Here is a 26,147-nt window from a genome sequence, read left to right as displayed (position 1 = left end):
GTTGCAAATGTCAGTAACAATTATCGCTAATTGTAAATAGAAGATAAAGTACTGATAAATATTGCATGTAACAGCCAATATTTAGCCTAATGTGTTTTATGTGTAAATTTACGAAATTATTCGATAATATGCGTATGAAATATACATTTATTCATCAAGAAAGAGATCATAAATTTTCTCCCAAGAAATGTTGTACACAGTATACGATTGCTAATTGAAATTAATCAGCGTCTTTTATATTCGAATACATGATGCTACCTAAACTAGCGATCATTAAAAATAGAAATATGCGAAATTTGCATTTAGAACTATAACATCGTTTATGAAAAGAAAATGTCTATTTAAACTAAGTGGTCAACGACTTTTATATTTGGACATATGGAATTATTTAAACTACGAATCATTCAACACAAAAACATATGAAATTTCTTTTTACAAGTATAAATATATTCATAAAAAGAAAATATAAATTTCCTCATAGCTATTTGCACATTTTATGTTTACACCACATACTAAACAAATTCGTTTAAACTCCTTTTTCTCAGTAACATAACGCCATGAGAAAAACTGTTTATACTGCACTTTCCACTTGCTTCCTCACGTAGGGTCGCCCTCTTGTCCATTGTATCATCATTACTGGGATACTCTGTAGAACAAAATCTTACACCAAAGAATACACTAAACAGTATATTGAACAACTTAAAACCACGAAACCTCCTCGAAAATTCCCTTTGTTTCATACATACCTGTCCAAGGTAGCAAGGGTTGCGCGCTACAGTGGTCGAAAGTATAGCGTTCGGAACAAAAACGCATCGGCACGCTCCAAGTGTTCCATAGAAGCGTAAGAAATATTTTTCCAAAGGATTTCATCCGCTGTAAAAGTTTGCGCATTATTTCTCGGCTTTCTGCCATCCACGAGGAAAGTAGAAGATAGAAAACAGAAAGAGAGAGAAAGGGAGAGAGAGAGAGAGAGAGAGAGAGAGAGAAAGCGAATTTTATCCGAGACTCAGTCATGTGCAACAAAGGGGTATTGATATGGACCGTGCTTGTGAAACGGGCCAATAGCTGTGGCCGCCATTGTCACCCGCGGCCAGATCTATACCGAAGATATCTGCTGTATTCTTCCAACTACAAATTCTCCTGGTCAACCTTTTTTTTTCTTCTCCTTTTCTTCCGCCACTATCGTCACAACGTATCTTTGCACTTTCTACCAGGGCAGACCGAGCTTGGCAATACGTCGATTCCAACAGTGGAACATTAAACGCGCATAAAAGCCACCCCGAGAACAAAGCGCTCTCCATTCGATTTCTTATTACGAAAATTCACTCAGCCTCATTGTTCGATGGTTTCTGTTCGCGTATCGGTAAATGATTACGTTATTGAATTTCTCTGATTAATGCGGTCTCTTTCGGACTATCGTTCGATCATTGTTTTTATTTATTTCTTTTTCTATCAATCTGTTGTTGGTTGTATAGTTGTTCACACACCTTGCGATGGAACTGGGTCGTTCGCGTTAAAAATCTAATTCTTTTGGTTGGCTAAATTTAGTTGACTAAATAATTTGAAGAAATTTTAGGAAGTTTGTTAATATGTCTTTAGTGTGTCGTAAAATTTTGTTAAATGGAATGTTTGAAACTTTAAAGGTTGGTTTTCTTGCATCTCATTGTGAACGTGGGTCGTTTATTTTCCTATTCATTTTTTTCATTGTTCTGACCTTTCGAAAAATCTCAACAAATTTTGGGATATCAACGTGTTATGCAGTAGTTCTTTCGATAGTTTAGAAACATTTTTTTGGTGAAAGTAAACCATGAAATTCAACCGAATGGTGCGTATCAAATATTGAATAATAAAATAATAATAGAACGAATAAATTAAGAAACAGTAGAGTTAATCACTTTTACTTCTAAAACATTAAAAAATTTAATATTTAAAATTAAATATTTTCTTTCCTAAGAAATTAATTTTCTAATAACTTATCTGAATAATGAAATTGTCAACAAAATTCAGTTGTTAACAGAAAGTAAAATTGATCAGTTTGATTCTTAATAGATTCATATATATCTTCTTCCAAAATGTTAAGGTCTCTGGTATATTTGTGGATCCAATTCAAAGCAACTGATTAATTACTCCGATACGGATGAAATATTTCGTCATCGTGTGAGAACAATTCAGAATACGTCGAATCTAATAACCGGTATGAATGATCAGCCCGGTAAATCTGTTATCTGTATCAAGGATCGTGAATTATCATAACGAAATCCGTGCAGAAGTGGATGTTGTTATGTCCGTGACACGATATTCAAATGATGAACAGATTGTAGGTCAGCGTTGAATATTTTATGAGTTGTTTGGATGGTGAAGTTGAATTTATTGCATAAACTCCACACGACCACCGAGCTTGCGACATGATACTTGATGGTAAGGTGATAATACGGTTCGTTACGTTCTACGGAATTTATAACAGTTCCCCTTCATTCCCAGCGACTTTTCGTTCGGAATAATAATTAAATGACTTTGTTCTCCCTCCCTCGCTGGATTAAATATTCAGAATAACAATTCGATAATGAATAATGAAAATTCGGGAAATTTTCAAATCTGTTCAATGATTCAATATTTGTCATTCCATCGCTTTTATACGATATGATGATTTTCTCGTTGAAGAATTTCTCGCTTGAACTTCAACATTTTTCCCCCTTCCTTTTTTTCTTTCCTTTTTTTTTTTTTTTTTTTTTTTTAGTTCCAATACTTTAGTGAAGTGGACGAAAGTTCCATTAAAATTTCATGGTTACGTGTGCAAGGAGGATTGATCGATTCGAACACCTTCTAAGTAAAGTTTCGCATAATCGACGGCTCTTCGTGTAACGTATACTCTTTAAAAGCTAAAGTACGAAACTTTATTTCGAAGAATATTTTTCTTCGAAATTCTTATTTCAGAGTTTTATTTTATAAGATAATGGAACGAGGAGGGTGGAACATTGTGAACATTTATAATATATAGAATAATAATGGCTAGTAATTTAAAATTTATGTTTCTCAAAAAATAAAATATATAATTTTATTCGTAGTCCTTTTTAGTTCTTCTCTTCTACTCTTTTATTTTATATTAATTTTTAGTTCGAAAATTTTAGAATTTCAAATTTGTAAGGATTTCTAAATTAGAGAATTATACAGTGTTTGGTAATTTAATTTTTACTCTCCAAAATCTGAAACATTTACAAAACTTTATTTATAGAATGTTTTTCTATTCGCAATTGTTATTATCCATTAGAAAATAGAACTTCAAACCTGCAAATGATAGAAACTCATAAAACACAGTGAATAATATAATGTCTGATAATATAAAATAATTTGTATCTACGTTCTTCTGTATACTACAATATCATAAAACATTTGACTTCGTTTGCCCCAGTAATTCAATATAGCTGACCTATACTACTTATAACTGAAACTTGGCTTTCTTAGGATATAAAAAGAACACCATTAATCTGAAAAATAAAAGTCCATTACAAAAATATAATATAATTGATTATATGAAATACAATATCGCAAATATTGTTCCAAGCTGAATACTATTAATATATAATTTAAACTGAAAAAAAGCTACTCTTTAACTGGAAATTTTTTTTATACTCACGGTATATGGATACATGAACATATAATTTTTAGGTGATACATTAAACTTATAGAGGATTAAATAAATGTTATGACAGATCACGAAATTTATTTGTGAATTATGAGCATGAAATAAAACGTTACGTATATAAAATGGCAATATTATGGTACTCTGTCAGTAATTCGAGCAAGTAAATTCGTAGAAAGCTTCTCAACGGATCCATGTCTCGCTGTTCGATGTTTCCCCCTGTAATCTTCTTTGAACTTGCCCCTCAATGTCCCATTCCTTCCCTCCACTTTCCTTCCCGAGGAATCACTAGAAGGTTTCATCTTCCATTCCGTTATAGTTTCGTCGCTCGAGTGCTTTTTATTTCGTACGTACGCGACAAATCTTCTTTCCTCTTCCCTTCAATATTTCCTCTTCCCCCCTCCCCCTTTCTGTACTCACCTAGGCTTCACCATCAACCTTTCATCTCTTTTGGAACCTTTTTTAAATCTCGTGGCGCGCGATAAATATGTACATTGTACATACCTACGCAGTCTGAACACTTTTTAGAAAGTTAATACTTTTTGTATTTGTAAGGAAATATTATTTTAAATGGAAAATTTATTCTCTTCATTAAAACTTTTTTATAAAGCCCTTTCTTCAGGCAATGAACTCTGTACAATAGATAGTTTTAAAGAAATTAAGATTCTTTGTCCAAATTGTCTGGAAACATGAAATTTTTTGCTTAATGACAGTGACGTTTTGGAGCAATTAATCTTTCGCGGTATAATTACCTTTCCTAATTTATTTTTAGGTAACTCTAATTTTATTGAAACACTCAACATGTATTATTTCTTCTTCTTATTGAAAAAACAAAGTTCAGAAATATCTTTTGACATCTAAATTATTTGATTTTTCAAACGCTTCTAAAACTGATTTCTTTTTGTGAAAAAATTTCTTCTTCCTTCAGACTACTTCCATTTTTACAAACCATGAAAATTTCGGGAAACTCTCATACTACATACGTTTTCCTAGTTTATGAATCAAAAAGAATTTTTTATTTTGAACATTCCAGTTCGCATAGGGAATGACGACTAGCTATCAATATTCCAGTAGAAGAGATTTTTTTAGATACAGCAAATTTCACCATTCCGTAACATTATTTTCCTCTTATTGAGAAATAAAGCTAAAAATCGAATGCTACCTGAAAAAATCAGAAATTTTTATTTTGAAACTGCAACAAAGGCTTTTCCATAAAAAGGACACTTCTAATTTGGCTTTTTGTTATGGAGGAGGTGAAAGTGTCTCTCATGTGAAAATAAATCGAAAATATAAAATGCAATTGACATAAGTGGTACTTCCTTTCCACATTTCATATCCTACATTATTTATTTCATATAGATCTGAACAGGTTCGGATCGTTTCCGAATCAGTTAGTCAGAAATCGGTGTATCCAACGCTCGGAAATTCGATTTCGATCGGTTCCAATTTCAGCGGACTAGTCGACGTGTAAAATCATGATTTCCAAATTTCTTAGTTCAACCTCTTGACACAATTGCACCGACTGAATATGAAGTAAGTACGAGTACCATTGACTTCTAAAAATCCTATTCCTCTCCTCGTTTTAAAATTCAACTACCAGTAACGAAAAAAAAAAAAAAAAAAGGAAAAGATGATATAAGGCGAAAAATCTGCACTTTTATTAACTCCATCCGCATCCATTAGATTGACTCCCCTGCTGGCTTTTCTTTCAATGAGAACCATAGAATGATCCTCGTTCCGATAGGATTAATTCGGCAGTTGAACGACAGGGCGCGCGTCGAGCAGCGATTTTTATCTATGGTCGAAGTTTCCAGGTGCCGGTTGACAGGGCATTAAGTAGCAGATAAAAAAACAGAGGTTAGGAAAAATCTATTTACGAGAAAATGGATTCGTTTATTACCAGAGATTACGTAAAATCTATTACGACGAAGACCGAGGAAAGAGGTTATCCATGACTATGGATCTCTGCTCCACGAACTGTAAATAACTTGATTGCGAATGCCGACCGTTCGACAAAAGATACGTTTAAGTGATATCCAATTTAGCCCTACTAAGGAATTTTCCTTTTTACTCTGGCCTAACCTCTTTTCTATAAACTCAGTCCTGAATATAGATTCGAACTCTTTCCTTCTTTTTATTTTTTTAAAGTTTATTGCCAATTTTGCAATAGTTCAATATCTAAATAATCTAATAATATCTTAAATAATTTACAAAAAACTTGTCTTTTATCTATTCATAGACTATGCAAAGATAATACAGATTCGAACGTAATTTCATCAAAACCATCGCTCTGCAAATTTTTGGAATGCCTGAAGATTTAATGTACGCAGATAATCATTTAGAATAGAGCATAATTCATCAATTTCTAGAGCAGGCACGGATTGGAGAGAGGGGTTAGAGTAACTAAAAGAACATTTTATTTTTATAGCGAATTTAAAAAAAAATTAAAAATAATTGAATATAAAAGAAATGTTACTCCATATTTACTTCGTTATTATTTCAGTTATAATTCACCATTATTTCATCAACCTACTCCCTACCCCATTTTTCTATGAAGTGAGGTCACGTTAGACCAATAGTATCGGGTCTCAAAAACATTAATCTGGTTTTTGAAGCTATAACTTCTTTTTATATGAATAATTATTGTCCTTCCTCAGTTTCTGAAATATTCGCAAAAAACTTAAAAAATATGATAATTACCTAATTATTTTCGAAAGTTACTTCACTTCCTGTAAATGTTCTAACACGAACAAGGGTGTACGTTATACACGAAGTGAAATTTAGTATTATGCTTGGATAGGTAGTATCATGTTGAGGTTAGGAATATTTAGGTTATGAAAACAAAATGGATAGCGTAATTGGAGAGAGTGACTGATCATTGGTAGTTATGAAGCTTCGAATATAATCTCAATCCTAATTAAGCAAATATGTCTAACCTATAGTTCAACTGTGAATTTTATGGAGATATAATGGAAATATTGGTATTTCATAAATGTGAATACAGTTTGATGATGATTATAAATGTAAATAATTTTTAAAGAATAGGATAACATCGTTGACTTTTTGATTTATTTTATACTCTGTATTGTACCCAATTACGTGTGATATTTCCCCTTAAACAAAATTTTAATTATAAACAATCAAACAATTCTTTTTTTAATTTCACCATATAATCACATTTTGCATAATTATAGACAACCGAAATTCACGATACGCGAACTATCGTTAATAAGGCCAAATGTCTTAAGAACTGACGAGACCTCATGGTGAAAAGCGAATCGTAAAAGAAGGGGCGAAAACCAAAAAAATAAAGGAGGAAGAAGAAGACGATTTTTACGCTACAAGTTCGTCGTGCTTGAGTAAAAAAGACATTTTTTCTCCTTCATTTAATGATCTTTCCGTGACGTTACTACAGTCTCGAAGTAGTTCTCGATGCGGACTCGTGGCCCTAATAAACGCCATTCAAAAACTCTGGTGAAAGAGGCGCGTCGATGGGGGGACAGAGTAGGGGTGAAAGGAAGAAGAGTGAAAAATAAAACGCAGAGTAAAGCAACGTCTCTTCAACCATGCTCGAATAAAAAGATTTAATGAGCTTATTATACGCGAATTAACGTACACTAATAACGCGTTCTCCGGTGCCTCTCGACACTCTACTGAACACTCGGTTAACGATTTCCTCTAGGAGAGGGGAGGAACACGAGTTGTGGTTTTATTTGCATATCGACCTATCAGAGCTATCTAAAAGCGACGTCACCTTTGATGCTTCTAACGGCCCTGTGCACGGCAGATTATGCGTCAAACGGTAACGATATTTGACAGGGTGAATGCGATTTCCGGAGACGACGACGGGATTCCTTAAGGCTGTCCAAAATGGCGCACATTCTGAAAACATAGTCCCGTTAGGTATAAAGTAACGTGACTCTAGGTTCTCTCAAATTTTCTTAATGTGTTATCGCGTTATTTAGGAAAATATCATTTACGATAAATGTTTTATTAATTAATTTAGTCGTTGACAGTTTCTATTACATTTTTTAATCGTTGAAAATAAAAAGATGCATCGACTAGAGCATAAAAAGATATGTAGTATCATTTTAAAAGACGTAAATGATATTATAAAAATGTTATAGAACATATTATTCCGTTAACCGTGATGAAAAATAAAGATGCATCGATTAGAAATTAAAGCATAAAGGCATAACATAACCTCATTTAGAAATATGCCAATTACCTCGAAATCTTAAAGAAGAATAATTCTAAAGGAAAAATATCACGAATCATAATATTCCTCGCTTTAAACTGCCCTACTTTGCCCTGACGTAATTCACGTACCAGCAAAGGTAACAAAAATTCCTATTAAGGAATCTATGACAAATGAAATACCCAAAACGTTCCAATAAGCAGAACGCCATTACTAAACGGTCTAAAAACATAACCTCTATGAGGAAACTTCTAGTTACATCGTTACCATGACAAATTAAGGATGCTAACGATGATTGGATCGGAAACACGTCTCTCCAATCTAACCTGTTTACGCCGGGCTGGTGTCGGAGGCCCGCTTTTTCGAGGCAAATCAACGTCTTGTCGATCGACGTCGAACGTGCTGTAAGCAACGTTTGAGATGCAAAACAACGTTTCAGCATTAACGACCGTGTGTACACGTGTATCCGGCACGTGTGCAAAACGAACGAGAATGTCCCGTGTACGGGTCAAGAGAGACGAAAGAGAAAGAGAGAGAGAGAGAGAGAGAGAGAGGGAAAGTGAGATGGAGGGATGAGACGGGACGTTTGGCGTACAATAGAGGCGTGGATATTGAAAATTTATCGGAGGCAGAATAAGTGGATGAACCTTGGCCGAGGCTATTTGTCGGAAATTGAAATTTATCGAATTTTCGGCGCACGTCGAGCGGAGGCGGCGTTCTCGAATTTTCCCACCGCTGCCAAAGCTTTAACACTCAATGACATGTGAAACATCGAGTGATCGTTTTAAACTTACTGATTTCTAGAGTCCGCTCTTCAGGTGCTCGAGTATCTTTCGACGCGTCGAACGTTTTTCGAAGAGAAAAATATTCAGAAGGGTTCTTTAACGTGATAACGTGAAGATCGCGGGAAAAGCATCTGATAATGTTGATATTTTCTTTTTTTTTATTTTAATCCATTTTTGTGTTAAATCCCACTTAAACGTTTTGATCGTTTTATCACATTTGACTTCTGCACTCTCACTACTTGGAACGTCCTATCCAACATTCTTTCATTTTTTAAGATATGTTCAAATATTTGAAGTTCCTTAGGTCTCTTTTTTTCATGTAAAATGATATTATATTAAAGTGATAAAGTAATATGACGTTACGGTAACTCGGCTTCAATGTCCGAAATAAGTAGTACCAACATGTATAGGGAAAAGTTGTTCAGAATGTTGACCTTGACAACGTATTTCAGAGTCATTGAAATCAGTGAGTTCGTTCGTAGACGATTACCGATAAAACCAATCTCTTTTCTCAACTCAATTTCGAAATGGTAGATAAGACATCTTAATCAAGAGGCATAATGTGATCTTCAGACTCATTGATGTTTTAATAAATTGTATTTAACATTTTAATAAGAATCTCACTTCGCGAAAAATGTTCAATAAAATTCCACGTACCTTCACACAAGCCTATGGCTTGTTGGAGAAAGGACCGCGTAGGAAAGAGGAACAGCAAGCAACAACGAGGCTTCTTTCTGGCGCATAATACTCTTGGTCGCATCCGCGGCTCCAACAATGAGGATCGATAATTCGAAAGGCTCGAGTAGCCATGCCGTTGAAAAAGATTCGCCCAGGCTAACGGAAATCTTGCAGCCAGCGAACGAAGAAACACACCGAGACGGTGCAATCTCGTATTTCAAAGGATTCCACGACAATTCAGCCTCCCCGCGAGAGCTTTGTTATCGCTTTGCCTCTCTGCGGGTACCTGTCCGCTTTCGTCGCTTTTCCACCAGATATTCTAGGTCAACGTTGCTCAAACTATGATCCTCGTCCTCTATCAACCGAACTGAAATAAAGTTTTCTTTTAAGAAACGATCATTCTCTTCATCTCGTGATCGATGTTTTCACTTAATTCCCCGTGTTTTTAATTCACGTTCTACTTTAGCGAGCTACTAAATAGGATAACATATTAGATTACTTGAAATGAAATATTCTCGTAAGATAAGATAAAATATCTTTATTCCGGTAACACTTAATTTATGCAAGTGTTAAATAAAAAGAATACTAAATTAGTTTTAAAATAAAATATTCACCGTAACGTAACATAAAGCGAAGTATTTTTATGTTGGTAAAACAGAATTTTTAGTTTACGGTTCGGAATTTAAATTTTCAATTTAAATTGCTGTGCATTGTTCCTCCTTCGTAAAGGCGGGGAAAAGGAAGGTTTCATTATCAATTATTCAGCAGCTTTTATTACTAATTCTATTATTTATTCATGGAAAAAGAATTGTTTTATTGCGCAAAAGAAGTTTCATATGGTTTGCTTATATAAATATGTATTTGAAAAAATGTGTTACGAAAGTTGTTGGAGAAATTTAAATTTGCTATTTGGAAAAGATCAAAGAAGATCTCTAGACGGCATGTTTCACTGTATAAATTGACCACTCGGAATCTAACTAGTTATAATTGATTAATTATAACAATGATTGGTTTAAACAATTTTTATCGTCGAAAAACATTGTTATATTGGTGTTTACTTAACAAAATTACGTACACCAATTTTAATGATCAACTGGTAATTTAATTATTGATAGTATAAATAGCAAAAAAGATCCATCAAGTAGTGTGACTCAATGTCAAGAAAGAAAAGACCCTATCAAGTAGTATGACTCAACGTTTGTAACGACATACGCCGTCAATAGCAGAATATCTATCTATATTTCTTGAGATGAATTATGCATATTATAAAAGAAAGAGTTCATATTACATTTCCAAAATTTGATTGTCAATCAACGAAATAACAAGAATAATATTGCTAGAATCAATTTCCTTCTCCTCTTCATTCTTGTCTAATTTTCTGTATTATTATTTTGAAATTAATAGTAAAGAAGAAGAGAGTAAATTGGTAAAAAAGACATAGTAATAGAAACATTCTGTACATTAACAAATCTTGGGATATTGAGGATTTATCTGAAAGGAATTATCAAACACAATAGAATATAAAATCAATATCCCACTAACCAATGAAATAACCATGATAATACTATCGGAATCTATTTTTCCTTTTGGTCCTTTTACCTTCGACGATAATGTGATTTAATTAAAGCAGAATTAAAACTGATCGCCGGGATTACGTTTCACAGAACATTTATAAATGTTATTTAGAATCTTTCGCGTGGCTTTTTTTTTCAATAAAACCGCCCACGCTCGAAACGGAAACCGATTAACGATACGACGGGAAGGGAACTTTACGAGCCGTTGAAATATTGCTTTCTAAAAGCAATATTGTTCCTGAACTCTATACTCTGTAAAACTTTATCCATTATTTCATTTGCCGTATTTAACGGCGAAGCAGCGTAACGTTTCGCGATTACCTTGACTGACCGTCATAACATCGATCTATATATCGAAAACTTGTTATACCATGGAAGAATTATTTTTCCGTAACGTTCAACGTTAAGATTACTCTTTATTGGCATGAACAACATTTTTTCCAGTTGAAAATTATATAAAAGTTCGTTACTTTGACTGATTCATGCATGTACTGTGCCCCTTACGTCCTTCGTCTTCAAAATTAATTTGCCTTTCGATATAAAATCGATGCGACGATAAAAAGATCGATATAATGAGAAAAGAAAGTGAAATTTCTGTAAATAATTAAATTCGAAGTTTGAGGTTATGTTGGGGTTAGGTTTCCTATATTCCATTCTTCTACAAGTAAAAAATATTATAAACAATTAACTCTTTCGCTACCGTCATTTAAAGAAAAATCGCTGTTCACAATCAAAATTTCAAATTTTCAATGTGTTACATAATACGACACATATATCTTTACATATATAATAATGAAAAAATGCAGGTAGACGTTCCAAGAATTAGAATGCGCCGCGCGTGTGACGCATGGTAGCGAAAGGATTAAATTTGCGATAGTAGCAAATAAACAGAGAATGTTTAGTCTATGCAGATTCGTATCTTTATAAACGTGATAAAGAAAAAAAAAATGGATCTGTATTGAAAGATATTATCTCGAGTGCTATATGTCAGATTTTTCTATATTTTTAAATTTTATGTATGTATTTTTACATCTTTAAATTTCCCACAAATGCATCGACTATATTCGACGTTCCAGTAATAACCGATCGAAAATCTTTCGAAACTACACGAACGAACTTATTACCTAACCTAATATGGTTTTCAAGATTTAATTATAGAAAGTGGTTTTTAATGACGTGGAAAATTTTCCATTTTTCCAACGACTCTCTGTGAAAACACTTTTGATCTTGGATTGAATAGACTCGTCGTTCTATTCGATTACGAGAGACGCGACGCTCCGAAGAGTAAATATCTCGCGAAAGTTTCGCGAAATCAGCAAAATTGCACTGGGTGTACAAACATCTGTGCCGGTCTGCGCTCGGACATCGTGTTTGTCCATCAAGTTTATTTCCGTGTGAACTCGGTAATTTATTCCCGTGCACATTCAATTTCATAATTCCACCGCTGGGAATGTCCTCCGGTGAGAAAAAAAGCCCGCGCGTTTTAAACCGGATATTGTCTTCAAACGTTTATGTACTTAACATCGTGACATGATACGAGAAGAACGAAATAAATTGCGATACAAATTGTGAAATAAATTGGAAGAAGCAAATAATTCAAATAATATCGTTTGTTTTATGTGATATTGTCATTAATTGATATTACATATTAAATTACTTGAAATCGATTAATATTATTATGCAATATTGTTATTAATTGATAATTATAATTAGTTTGTAAACGAAAGGGAGAAATAAATTGTGAGATAAATTCAAAGAAGCATATGATTAAAATAATATCGTACATTCGAAATGATAATGAAATATTGTTATTGATGAATATTCAGTATTGAATTATTTAAAATAATTTAATATTATAAAGGTAAATAATGTTTCAGATATCGTATGATTATCTTTTATGAAAATAAAATGAAGTATATTCATATTTGTTGAATGGTTCGAATCGAAGCATCATTAATTTGTTAATTGACATAGATAAATTGTAGGTTTATAGGAAGCGAAAAAAAGAAAGCGAGAGGGACGTAGCATCGAAAAGTTGGCCGCCTTAAGAACGCGATGCTGGCAGCTGTACATAATCAAAAACGAAACAAAAGCAGTGCTCCACTTTCGACCGATTGTCCGGAGTTTGAAAGAAAGTAATGTTGTAGAAAATCAGGCCGTTATACGGCCGGCTAAAGTGAAACGCGAACTGTTTCATTCAAAAAATTGTATCTCTAATCTGTCAACTTTTACTCTTACCATAAATTGAAATACGCAGAACTTCCCTTTGTTCGTTCGATTGTTTTAGTCATCTTTTGAAATTGAATTTTTTCTTCTTTAAATCTTAACAAAATCATAGAAAGGTCTAAATGAAGTAATTTAAAAAATATGTTAAAAGAATAGAAACTAACCTTATAAAGTAGAGGTACAAAAGGAATTTAGAAAGAAACAATTGTTTACTATAATTCAAACTTTTTCCTTGAAAATTGTATGATTCACTGAAAAAAGATTGGAAATGAACAACATTAGTGTTCAATAAATTAAAAAATTTTAAGGGAAGTTACTTTCCCAAAAAGGTTAATAAAATCTAATTAACCTTAAAATCTACTTTGAATATTTAGAATTTAGGAAATATCTCTATAAGGTAGTAAATCTGAAAGAATCACTTTCATGAGAGTAAAGTTTGAGAATTTATCAGGATAGAAAATTTCAAGACTTTTGTCATAACTTTAGAAATGATTTTTGCAGGCTTACCTTTACAACGAAGGAATTCGAGAGGCCGTTCCTATAACCTTCACGTTTACTGAGAACCGCCTTTGTACCATTAAGCAAGACCTCCCTCGTAATCTTGAGGTTTGATATAACCATTATAGTCCATAGGTAAGTCGTTTTCCATAACCTACCATAACCTAGGCTCTGGACAATCTTAACCTCCATAACTTTTAAATTTGATATCTCATAGTATAAGTATTTAATTGGAATTACAATCTTCGAATGATTCATTAATTTCCAAAAATTACTTATATCTAAAACTTTGGTGTTTATAAATAAATAAGAAAAAATCACAAGAGATATTGTATTATATTGGAAAATTCTTTAATCTGATTCGAATCCATCGTGATACTGATAGGAATGTTACTTTTTATCTCGCAAATGGTACAGCTATACAATGTCCTTTTCATACAGATGTCATATACATTTCGAGTGCATTCTGAGTTGCATCGGCTATGCTTTTCTTATCTCGCCACCATTCTGCGACATCGTATACGATGCTCCTTAACGATATCAGTGGCATACAATAGCAGCGTTGGACGTTGTTTATAGACACGCCATTATATTTCAAACGGAATGGACTTTTGCACTTTTAACAGGCTTCGTTTGAGAATAACGTATCGAATATAGTCGTGGAATTGTGGTTTTACCATGTATTATAATGGAACGTATGTTCCAGAGAATGTCATACGAAAGGATATCGTAAAACAATATACATACATACTTAGGAAAATTGCAACAATCTGTTGCTATCAAATGAATAGATTAAATATATATGTTATGAATTTCATAATTCACGCTTTTTCATTCATTCAATTTAAAATGAAATAAATGCTTGCAACAAAGAAAAAAAATTGTTCTTTATACTTACTTATATATGTATCAATGTATGGTAAAGAAGAGTACCTGCTATATCTTTAAAAGATAATTTACCTTCGTGTGATAAAATTATAAATATGTATGTATCTAATTGTCTTTTTTTATCATACTGAGGCATAATCATTTCTGATGAAAATTTGAATGAATGATTAGATATCTACTTATTTCTAAAATACAAACATATAAAGACACGAATTATTTTGTTTTACCCGGTTTATGTCATTTCTCACAAAGAGCGCTACTAGACGATTAGCAACACTACCGAATGACTTGCATTCCAACTGCAATATCACATTTTTCCTCTAGACTTGCACGTGTCATCTTGCACTTGTGAAAATAAAGAAATCTCAACCATGGATAAAAATCTGTTACGATCCGTGGATTTGTTAAAAGAGAACGAAGAAGAAATACGAAATGACGCTGAAAATGCATTGTTAACTGTTTGTCAAAACATTCTATCCCATCCAAATGACAAAAAATATCGAGAAGTACGACTTGATCATCCTCTAGTTACTACAAAATTGCTACCTGCTCTTGGTGGCATCGAATGTTTATTTGATATTGGCTTCGTCGAGGTAATTATACTTTAAGACTTTAAGATATTGTCATTGATTTTTATTTCTTTGAATTTTGTAAAGTACTGTAGTGAGTTACTAACTGGTCAGAATTCTGCGTCGTTAATTGACCGTCACCATCCCCACTATCCCCACACTAGTTTGACTTTAATTCTTCAGTCCTCATAACTCAGATTATGATCCAATATAAGAAATTTCTTAAATTTTGGTAATTATTTTAATAGTTAATTGTATAGTATATGTAGAATTCTTTTTTCCTATTTTCCTGGTATGGAGTCTGTCTTGTTAAATGATAAGATTTAATTTGATTTGTGACCAGTTAGTAAGGCACCATTAACATTCTTTTTTTTCAATAGACCACTGACTGCCTTTCATTGCCACAAGAAGCACCACTTTCGAAATTGCAATCTCTACAAAAATTGCTTAGTAAAAGCTCACTTAACAAAACATCTGTTACTAAAGACCCAACACTGTATAGTTTAATACCGTCAACAATCACAGTGGAAGAGAACAGATTTTACAAATCTATTATAGACAACTTTCAAAATGTTCTGCAATATGAAGATGCAAGCTTGCAAGAGAAAGCTAAGAAAGTAATACCCCTTGTAGACCTTGAAATAGCTACTATGACTAGACTCAGACAACTGCACAAGTAATAATCAATTATTTAAAAATGATTATATTACTCTAAATTTGGTTTTGTTCATAAAATTTACTGTTGTAGGCATGTGAAACTAAATCAGACTGCTCCAGAGAAAAGTGTTAAAAAACAATACAGTGAGGATGATATTGACGATGTTAAAGATATATTTCTCATGGAATTGTTACATTGGTTTAAATATAAATTCTTCACATGGGTCGATAGTCCAAAGTGTACTGCTTGTTTTTCAGATTGTAAACATCAGAACACAGTACCTTCAGATGATCCTAGATGTTCACAAATAGAGATACATAAGTAACTTGATATATTTTAATTCCAAGAATAATTGGAGAATTTTTTGAAGGAAGGATTTGTAGGTCTATTCTAAATATATAGATTTCGAATGTACGATTTAATTAAACTTTATAAATAGAAAAAGAGCAATATATATTCTTTAAGAGTCATTATAATTCTCAATTTAAACATAGCTAATAGAAAGAAATTAGAATTAATTATGAAATTAAAACTTTCAATGCCTTTTTTCAAAAAGTTCTGCAATTGTTGTTGGAATATAGTTTAATAATTGTTAAATATCATTTCAGATGTACTAAATGTGGAACACGGGTGAAATTTCCTCGCTATATCGATCCGGAACCATTGTTAACTTTAAGACGCGGACGGTGCGGAGAATGGGTGAACGTGTTCATGCTTTTGTGTCGAACACTAGGATACGATGCAAGATGTGTACACGATGAAACAGATCACGTTTGGACAGAGGTGTGTAATGATCACTGACCTTGCGTAAATGGGAAATATGTGCAAAGGTACTCGTTAACTCATTGCAATATGGAAATCAGTCACACAAGGGTGTCCTCATAATTATGTTCATTAAAAAATTTACTTCATCAAAATAATTGAGTGATTAATAATATGTCAATAACTTAGGTATGGTCTATACACGAAAAAAGATGGATTCATCTAGATCCATGCGAAGATGTCATGGACAGGCCATTGATGTACGAAAAGGGCTGGAAAAAGAAACTAACTTATATAATAGCTTATTCAAAAGACGAGGTGCAAGATGTTACTTGGAGATATACTTGTGATATACTAGGAGTGCTAAAAAGAAGAGATATCTCCTGTGAAACTAAACTGATACAATTCATTGAATCATTGAACAAATATCGTCAATCTTCCCCAAACTATAGTGTCACTCGCCAACAATATGTGATAAAACGAAGAGTTTTAGAACTTGTAGAATTGATTCATGTGCCCAATAAACAAAATTCTGATGACAATGAGAATTATGGAGGACGATCCACTGGTTCTTACGAATGGAGATTAGCGCGAGGAGAAATTTCTGAGGTATGGAATCATTTTCTAAATAACATAAATTGATTCACATATGTATAAAACAAATAAGATAAAAACTAATTCTTAATTAAATCTTTCAGTCGAAACCAAAAGTAAATTATTCTTGGGATATTTCAAATTACGGAGAGGCATTTCATTTGCAGTATTCTATCGTTAACGATGTATATATGATAACAGATAATAGTGGTAAGGCATTGATGGATATACCTGGTTGGCAAAATGGAACGAACGAGATCGAAGGTGGAATGTTTCGTAAAGAGGAGCACGATTGGAAGGTTACCTATTTATCTCGTTCTCCGGGAGCTACTTCTGGCAAGGTAAAATGGTGCTTTGTAGTCACGAAACCAAACCTGTACGTAAGGACGTTCCATTTACAAGCTACCATAAAAATATTTCATAAAGCTAATGTATCGTGGGTGGTAAAAGCGATTTTTGACAATGCAAATCAAAATAAGTCTGTAATTTTACCTATTAGCGATGTTTCTGATTATCATACGGACCAATTGAAAGGGGCAGTGAAATTAATTCTCACGGTAACTGTTTCCGGTGGTCAAGGCAATTGCGCGTGGCAACACGCACAAATTTTTCGACAAAGTCTAGAAAGCAAAGACGATAAATCCTTAGTAATCAATATCAAACTAGAAAATCGGTAATTCTAGAATTTATTTGTATAATTTAATCGAAAAACCTCATAATTTGTATAAACGCTTTTACTGAAGTTGTGCGGATTCTTTTAATAATGCTACATAAATGACATATTAAGTCTTAATGAATATGATCTTTACGGAAAGAATATATCAAGACCAATAAATTTAGTTTTGAAATAAGTAAAAACATTCCATATCTAAAATTTCTTCTTTTTTTTTAAATATATATATGCGTTTAAATTATATTGTATAATTAGACGATAAGAAAAATTTCGACACTTGCGTAATGCAGTTGATAATGTTTATCCAATAAAATGATGGAATTAAATTGTTAACTTATGCTGCAAATAAAAATGAGCTCTTGTGAATTCATAAGCTTGAAAATTTTTTATTTCATATACAAAATAAGCGAACTAGTGATGACATTTTTTGGAGACATTCGTATCCAATAGATGTTACGCAATTATTCAACAATAATTTTGTAAGCATTGATAATATATGAACACAGTATTTTCAAATATTTATTCTTTTTTCTCTTTTCTATACACATTCATCGAATGTCATATAAAAACAGTACTTTACAACTGTTTTATTATATAGTTGCTTACATGTGCTCCAAAAGTATTAATTTTTGCTATTACTTTTACTTTTCTTTGCATTTCTCATTACATATAATAATAATAAATCGTTGTGTCTTATTGAATTTGCAAATAAGTTGCAAAATGCTGACATAATACGTTGTCGAATTCACGCAAGAACAATGAACAAATGATTATAAATAACTTTATACAATGTGTAAATTAACAAAATTACAAGTTATCGATAATAAAATTATCGTGTTGAATAAGGAACGTGTTGCATTCGTGTTTAAAGAATGCAAACTCAACGTAAAATATTTATATTACAACATATTAAGGTACTGAGTGTAACAACGTTACTAAAACACATAATCACAATAGAATACAGACTGCAATGCGTGCTAAATACAATTTTCTTTCATAATATATCATTTTTTTGCTTCACTAATTTCGCTATCACGTGATATAATTTCAATACTACCGAAATAATAAATTTCAGTTCAACGTTATTTATTTACATACTGTTTAACGTATCCCAGCACCAATAAAGCCCATCATGACGTCGTAGTATTGTGTTTGTGTGTGTATACATACGCATAATTAATACACTTCATACATGTACATACAAAAAATATTCAATTATCTACATTGTCACAGAACATTCATGGCCTTAAGTAATAAGTCAGCTCTTTGTATTAATACTACATAATGTTGCTCGGGAAAGATGTGTAAAATAAAAGATACGCATTGGTGTTCTGAGACCTTACTTGATTCACCGTAACTTCCGTGACTGTTTGATCGTCGTATTTATACCACCTGAGAAGAAACCACATGATCAACGTTATTAATTTTAATAATTGAAACGGCTATTGCAGTAAGGAGGCAGTTCCACTTTTCAGAAAATTAATTAAAATCAAATAACTCTTCCAAACGTATAATAAATTTACAATCAGTTAATATTCATAATAACAAACTTTTGGATTTTTTAATATGAAACTTATATCTTTCATTTTCTTCCTTGTAATAAATACTTTGTGTGAATATTACAGCTGCCTTATTATTACTCCAATTATCGTTTTGTTTCCGCCAAATTATCACTTTGAAGCTTCATAAAGAATAAATATGAATATGAGGCTAAAGAAGAATATTTACTTACTTATTTTGGGTCGCGTTTTTACAGAAGGCCGTATAATGGCCGCCTTCCATGGTCCCATAATGGTTAGACATTGCATATAAACTGTAACTATAATTATAACTGCGGATATTCGAAATCGTAGCACTGCTACTATCTGCCACCAAGTACGGTTTCAAATTAAAATCTGTGAGTGGAAAATCTACAGCAGTGTTTCGTTTCTCGAGCCATCCACCACTCTCGGCGAAACGATTTAAATGTATAACTATAATAGGCGCCAATTTCACGAAATCGAATTTCTTCGTAGCTTCTCGAGGTGTCTGGCACTTTGGACACTTCCATCCTATTACCTTCTGTCCACTTACAAACTTTAAAATGCAGTCCTATAAAATTAATGAACCTGTTTAGTATACAGCAAAAAATTCATTTTAAATTAGAAAATGGAAGTTTACGTTTAATGTACACCGATTGGCATGAGGTAAAGACATTGTCAAGCTGTTGAAAATCTCATACGTAGTACTACTTTGCTTGCAAAAGCTACACGTGATAGTAGACCTTAATTGTCCAAAGAATAAGTCTGATATTATGGATTTTTGGGAATCCATCGCTTTATCCCAGGCTTTCTCGGCGACTGTCATTTCCAGAGGCACTTTACAATTCTATAAATACCAGAACAAAATTTTATAAACAATGTAAAATTTAACTTCTGTTGGATTTAATTTAGTATTTAATGGTAATAGAGTAAGGTATTACCTTTTTTAGATCGTTATGCATCCAATCTAAGAGAAAAGTGAGGAATTCATGGGAGTCTTGTTGTTCGTAACTTTCAAATTGTAATTTGTATTGTCCCACGGCGATCTAACGATAATAATACACTTATTAGAGCATACATGAATCTAAAGGTACAGTATGTAAAAATAAAAAGAGAAAATAAATATCACGTATTATAATATACAATTTTTTAAGTGCAAATTAATTATAGAAAGCGTATTTAAAAAATATACAAAAATTGGAGCTACAGAGAGATAAAAGATTATATCTTTTATACGAATATTTTTTATTGATTTATTTATATAGAAGAAATAAAAATATCAGACCTTAAGATCATGTGGCGATATGCTCTTGTATTGACCTCTCCAGAGTGCTTTAATCACTTGAGCTACTTCTTCCACAACCTGGCCTTGCGTATTGTTATCGTTATTGGTGTTTAGGTCATCGGCGTACAAATTGTCCATAAAGTATTTGGCTAAATGCGTGGTATTACTTAAGCACTGTATAATACTGTTCATGTAGCAGGAGTTGCCTAAGTTCTTTAACCCTGTAATGCCTGGATACTGTAACACAGTAAGAAAGACACTATGCTAAATATTTTATTCTTGGCACATGTTTCTTTTTTAAATAAAATTATTTTTTAACAACTTTCTATATAACGAAAATTAAAAATTTTATTCTTTTCTATCTCTTTTATTCTATATTTTTATTGTTTTGTAAAATCTTCAATGTTTATCATTTACCTTTTTAAAATAATAAACATTGAAATTCGGTACAAATTTTCTAGACGAATTTACCATCTTTCGTTTACACGTTATTTGTTAATAAATCATTTATTACATGATTTACTACGTATTTTAAGACGAGACCGATCATAATTAATTATTCTATATTATAATCCTGCTAATTCTAATGTATTCGACACTCATTCACGCGATCGTAGAGTTTAATTGAAGTTATGTTAATGAACTTCGTCGTAGTAGCATTTGGTGACGATAGTCAGACATATACTGATACATATCTGTGACGCGTTACTTCGAGAAGATTTAACTAAATTGGATTCAGAAGCCTTGCAGGTAGAAAATGTTTTTGTGCTCACGTGTTTATTTGCCACATAGAAACGAAAAATCACGCGATTTTATTCTATTATGAAGTTTTAAATTGTATTTTTTTCACTCTATCTTCTCTAACGAGTAGTATAATTTTATGTATTAATATAACAAAACAATAATTAATATAGAGTTTAATTGGGGTTAGGTTGAGGTTCATAAATTGTATACTTAGTATGTCTTATTCTGATTATCCACGTGGACAGTAAACACGTGGCTGTCAGTAGAATATTGTCAATAGAATTGTCAATAGAATCTCATACAAAACAACGTGTGGTAATGAACGTCAACTAAAGTTGCTTTAAACATTTCTTTACGTTACCTCCACGTTTTTTAAACTTTTTAATGATGTGTTGATACTTACAACACTTCCATGAACAGGTGTCATTCTTTCTTCACGATTCGCCCAACTCAAATGGGACATTTTATTATCGCCATAAGTCCCATTATGATTGTACGACGAGACTTGTGGCTTCGAGCTTCTGTCTACTTGCGGTGCTTTACGATCCGTCAACTAAGCGATTTATAAAAAGAAACTTTCTTTAAGTTACCGAGTTTTTAAATTAAATCTTCTTTTGTAAACTAATTGTAGATACCTGTAATAAGTTTGGACTGGAGTACGAACGCTCTAAATTTCCTCCCATTGATGTACTATCCATTTTCAGAGGTTCCTTGTGGATATTATTTTCATTCTCTTTTTTCGATAATTCTTTGTAATTATTTTTCATAGATATTCTATTGGCAAAAAGATGTATAATTAATAAATGAAATAACTTTTAATATTATATTTGTGTACTCACTCTCGTAATTTTTTTCGCTCTGCAGAAGTATCTTTCATTCGCCGTTTCAGTAAAGCTAGGGTGAACTCGAGATTGCCCTTTTCGTTTTCCTCTGTAGGATTAAATTTAATTGATTCCATTTTTCCATAATATTTGGTAAGTTCATCTTCGATTTTCTTATATTCTTTTTGCTGTAAAGAAACCCATTACATTTTTAGTATGTAATCACTATATAAAAGACTGGTTACATGTCACTATTAGTTTTATCAGTTGTAACTGTTTATTAGGTATGTAATAATCATAATTTGTTATTTAAGCACATTCAATACCTTATCTTCCAATTTCGAGTGCAAAACCTTTACATTACTATGAATATATTCCTCCTCATTTGAACCTTTGTACTTAATATCATGTTGCATGTACAAAGTGCGTTCTTGTTCTAAGATTTCTTGATCCAAGTCCTGCTTATTCTTTGCCAACTCATTTAACTGTTTCATTAACTTCAAAACTATTTTCGATTCTGAATTGGAAGTGTCTAAGGAAACTGGTTTGCTACTTCTATCTACTATTGGTTTTATGTCATTCTTCCTAATAATATTCGATGTTTTCTTATGCTGAAGATTCAACAAATTATTATCGTATTGTCGTGAACTCGTGTTGCTTTTGGGGACTTTATCTGCTTCAATAGAACTATTCATAAAGTTTTTAGAGCGCATAGTAATATTGTTACTTATTTCTGAGTCCATGTGTTTGTACCACATTTTATCATTCGTAATGCTACCTTTCGACGCGATTTCGTTCTTATTTACTGGCTTTAATTTAATTAGTTTATTTTCACGTGACTTAATAATATTTTCTTCCTCATCTAAGTGTATTAATTCAGGGTACTCTATGTTATCTAATATTTCGTCTGCAATGTCGTGTAAACTAGGCTCTACAATATTAGGATTTGTTGTAAATGCTGGATAACGAGTTAACCATTCCGCATAACCACCATCCAAAATCGTAATTCTTTTATATTTTATACCAGGATCCCAATCTTCTAAAATTTTCCTTAGTATATTTAAGTGGTTTTCAGGCGTCAATGTTTTGCTCGATGTATCCCAATCGGTCAGGATTATAACATCGACATATTGCGCTGCCCTATGTTTAAACAGATCTAGAGATTTCTTATCTTTGCGAAGATATTCTTCAAAATACGTTGTTAATTTGCTAAAATATAAGATTTATTATTTAAAAAGATTCATTTTAGAGTAATATAGAGAATAATGTTCACCTACCCAGGTTTTATTATGGTATTAGGAATATTAACAGATTTGTCAGATAATATTCTTGAAGCTTCATATTTTAACTTAGGTCTGATATCAATGATCAAATATCTACTATCTGCTTTTTGTATTAATTGAAATAGTTGATCACAGTTTATAATTTCTTCATTATCACTGACCAATGGATCCCTGGTTGGTGTCTCAGGTAACTTTATAGGACCATCAACAGAAGTCATAAAAGCATCTACTCCTCTTTCGCTATCTACATCCATTTTTTCTACATTAACTTTCTCCAATGTCGTCTCTTTCAACTGCAGTTTGTATCGCGCATCTAATCTTTGATTCAAGTCCGCAAGTAGTTTTTTTACTTCATTGATCTGCAAGACACATTCACAATGTTTTATTTGCTCGGATCAATTGTTCTAAATCTATTTTAACATATAACACCTAAAAACTTTACATTCGGAATACCTTTATTTGTGAATGATAAGTTTAATAAAGCATAGCCACTCCCCACCTGTTTGATATGCATATTCAAGAATGTTCTGTCATCCCTATATTCTCGAGTGGTTTTCAACCAATCAATGCAGTTCATCCATCTTTTTAACATGATATATTGCTTCTCCTCCTCTCCTTGTAACTTGGCATTCTCAGCCAGATTATACATATCAGGGAGCCTTTTGTAAATATCTGAGGGCTTTTTCCCAGTGTAATTGATTCTGGTCTTTTGCTGTAGATCTTTTATGCTGCTGTATTGTAAAGATACTTTCTTAGACATTTTGATTACTTCCACTGTTACAAATCTCAGATTTAATTCATATAGTGTAGTAAACACTATTGTATATAGTATCTTCTATATATCTATATAGTATCCTAAAAAATAAAGAAAATCATTTAATGTATTATGACTACACTACTGAACTAAGATTATGACTACATTGTTGTTATTTATGCAAATTCATATTATTATATTGTTTGTAACAAAATTTTAAGAAAATGCAGGAATTATATATTTATATACAATTAAAATTTTATTAAGTAGTATAGACTGTTTCTTTTGACCACTTTTTGCCACTTATTTGTTTAAAATGTTTTGCATGATTTTAAAGTATTCTTCTAACATTTTATCATTAACTATATGGATTTGTAAAAATAATATCAAATAAATGAAACTGCTGGAGTTAAATACCTTAATAAGTAATAAGATAAAACATTCTTGATGATACACAAGAGGTAACATTATTTTATCGGAATTTCTAATTTTGGAAAACCTACAAACTTCCTGAACAATCTAACGCATAAGTAAATATCATAACAAGTACTTTATATTGGATATTCTCAAATTTTCTTTCAAATTTATACATACATATGTACTCTGTATATTTTTACAACTTCTAATTTTTCAAAAATGCATAAACATCTCCAGTCTAATTATAAAAAATAAAATATTTTAGAAAATAGTAAAAAAATAAATTATTTTATAAATAAAATAATACACTTTGAAACAAATAATTATACTATGATAAAAATATTTATACGAGATTATAAATTCTGTTGGAAAGATATGACCTATTAAACTGGAATAATTGGTAAAGAAACCACTAATGTAATTGAAATTGGTTATGCACCTTTTCATCATTACAGTCCATGATCCAAATGAATATTATTCACGATGCCATCGAAAAAACGGTGTGGTGCGACATTTCTGTTTACCAATAGAAATGTCAAGATTCAATAAACACTTTAAACGTCAATAAAAATTCTTGAACGATGTTACTACCTCTCTGCTACATCCTAGTAACGTGACGTTTATTGTGCCAACATCAGCGCTCTCTCGTGGACTTTACATGAAAAACATTCGATATTTTTCGTATTATATTTTATTGTATTATATTTATATTTGTATTGTATATATAAGGAGCGTTTACATCAAACGTGAGAATTTTATTTCTCCCCTACTATAATACAATTTAATAAGATTTAATAAAGTTAAAGGTGGTTTAACATGCAAAAGTTTCCGTGTATTTATATGGAACCATTTTCAATCGTATTGTTTCGATTGCTTAAAAGTATAATTAAATATGAGAAATAAATTGTTCTTTTTTGCACTAATTAGTTTTAATAAATCGAAATGGTTTAACAGCGATTTATAATTTTCTCCCTCTCCCTTGCTCCTTCCTTGCCGGCAAATTCTAACACCGTTCGTATATCTGTCCTTATCGCGCAATATTGTTCTCTTCGTCTAACGAAACATATGTCTGTCCTTGTCGAACACAATTGCGTTCCTTGTTTATGGACAGGCCATGTGCTGCCATCTATCCAAAAACTCTCAAAGTTTTAGTTCGTTCGCCACGTAGTAGATAGCAGTTTATGACTTGTAAGAAATGCGACTACTAATTTATAATAGTTTAAAAGAAATACTTATATAATAATTATGTTGTAAAAATAAATATGAATTATATATTATTTATGTTGGAATTAAGTTATATCTGTTATATATTTTGTTCTAATACATATATTACGTTCTAATTCAGATTATTTATGTTGTAATACAGATAGTTAAGTGCTTGAATCACTATAGAATTAGATTTCATTCTCAAGACTATCGTATAACTCCTTAAATTTACATTTATCCTGTATTTAGTCAACGATTATACTTTCCTTGTAACTTGATGTAAAGACTCATACTATAGGTCGATAACGCAGTTTCGAGATAACAGTTGTATCATTTGTCACTAGATACTGATAACATTCAATGAGGACCAGTTC

General features: G+C 32.0%; 3 protein-coding genes and 1 long non-coding RNA gene across 9 annotated transcripts; 1 reads left to right on the top strand and 3 right to left on the bottom strand.

Moving 5' to 3' along the window:
* Positions 1–62: 62 nt before the first annotated feature.
* Positions 63–13,874, bottom strand: LOC126924752 (uncharacterized). Of its 5 annotated transcripts, none has more exons than XR_007713641.1 (4): positions 13,609–13,873; positions 9,281–9,668; positions 747–873; positions 63–646 (listed from the first exon to the last, which is right to left on the bottom strand). XR_007713641.1 is itself a non-coding variant. In XM_050739571.1 (3 exons), the coding sequence occupies exons 1-3, from the start codon at positions 13,855–13,857 to the stop codon at positions 572–574; spliced, it is 465 nt and encodes a 154-aa protein (XP_050595528.1). In that variant the 5' UTR covers positions 13,858–13,874; the 3' UTR covers positions 63–571. The 5 variants fall into 5 exon arrangements, 2 of the variants coding, with proteins under 2 accessions (XP_050595528.1, XP_050595527.1); XR_007713640.1 differs by lacking the exons at positions 63–646; positions 747–873 and adding exons at positions 4,042–4,321; positions 4,393–4,802 and having other exon boundaries at positions 13,609–13,874; XM_050739571.1 differs by lacking the exon at positions 9,281–9,668 and having other exon boundaries at positions 63–660; positions 13,609–13,874.
* Positions 2,336–3,953, bottom strand: LOC126924760 (uncharacterized). The gene is made up of 2 exons (XR_007713652.1): positions 3,286–3,953; positions 2,336–3,203 (listed from the first exon to the last, which is right to left on the bottom strand). It is a non-coding gene; the product is annotated as an uncharacterized LOC126924760 (long non-coding RNA).
* Positions 13,875–14,743: 869 nt separating the features above from the next.
* LOC126924738 (peptide-N(4)-(N-acetyl-beta-glucosaminyl)asparagine amidase) lies at positions 14,744–18,116 on the top strand. The gene is made up of 6 exons (XM_050739543.1): positions 14,744–15,080; positions 15,437–15,732; positions 15,805–16,035; positions 16,323–16,497; positions 16,666–17,085; positions 17,175–18,116. Exons 1-6 carry the CDS (start codon positions 14,859–14,861, stop codon positions 17,745–17,747), a joined length of 1,917 nt encoding a protein of 638 aa, XP_050595500.1. The 5' UTR covers positions 14,744–14,858; the 3' UTR covers positions 17,748–18,116.
* LOC126924733 (ubiquitin carboxyl-terminal hydrolase 8-like) lies at positions 18,114–25,219 on the bottom strand. Of its 2 annotated transcripts, XM_050739530.1 has the most exons (12): positions 25,007–25,219; positions 23,896–24,251; positions 23,391–23,755; positions 22,440–23,322; positions 22,132–22,301; positions 21,928–22,066; positions 21,696–21,845; positions 20,549–20,785; positions 20,205–20,309; positions 19,904–20,110; positions 19,476–19,834; positions 18,114–19,135 (listed from the first exon to the last, which is right to left on the bottom strand). In XM_050739530.1, the coding sequence occupies exons 2-12, from the start codon at positions 24,154–24,156 to the stop codon at positions 19,021–19,023; spliced, it is 2,991 nt and encodes a 996-aa protein (XP_050595487.1). In that variant the 5' UTR covers positions 24,157–24,251; positions 25,007–25,219; the 3' UTR covers positions 18,114–19,020. The 2 variants fall into 2 exon arrangements, with proteins under 2 accessions (XP_050595487.1, XP_050595488.1); XM_050739531.1 differs by lacking the exon at positions 25,007–25,219 and having other exon boundaries at positions 23,850–23,998.
* Between the last annotated feature and the right edge of the window lie 928 nt (positions 25,220–26,147).

The sequence above is a fragment of the Bombus affinis genome, chromosome 15 (assembly GCF_024516045.1).
Source record: "Bombus affinis isolate iyBomAffi1 chromosome 15, iyBomAffi1.2, whole genome shotgun sequence".
In the NCBI taxonomy this organism is placed as follows: Eukaryota; Metazoa; Arthropoda; class Insecta; order Hymenoptera; family Apidae; genus Bombus; species Bombus affinis.
This window is presented reverse-complemented; position numbering and strand designations above follow the sequence as displayed.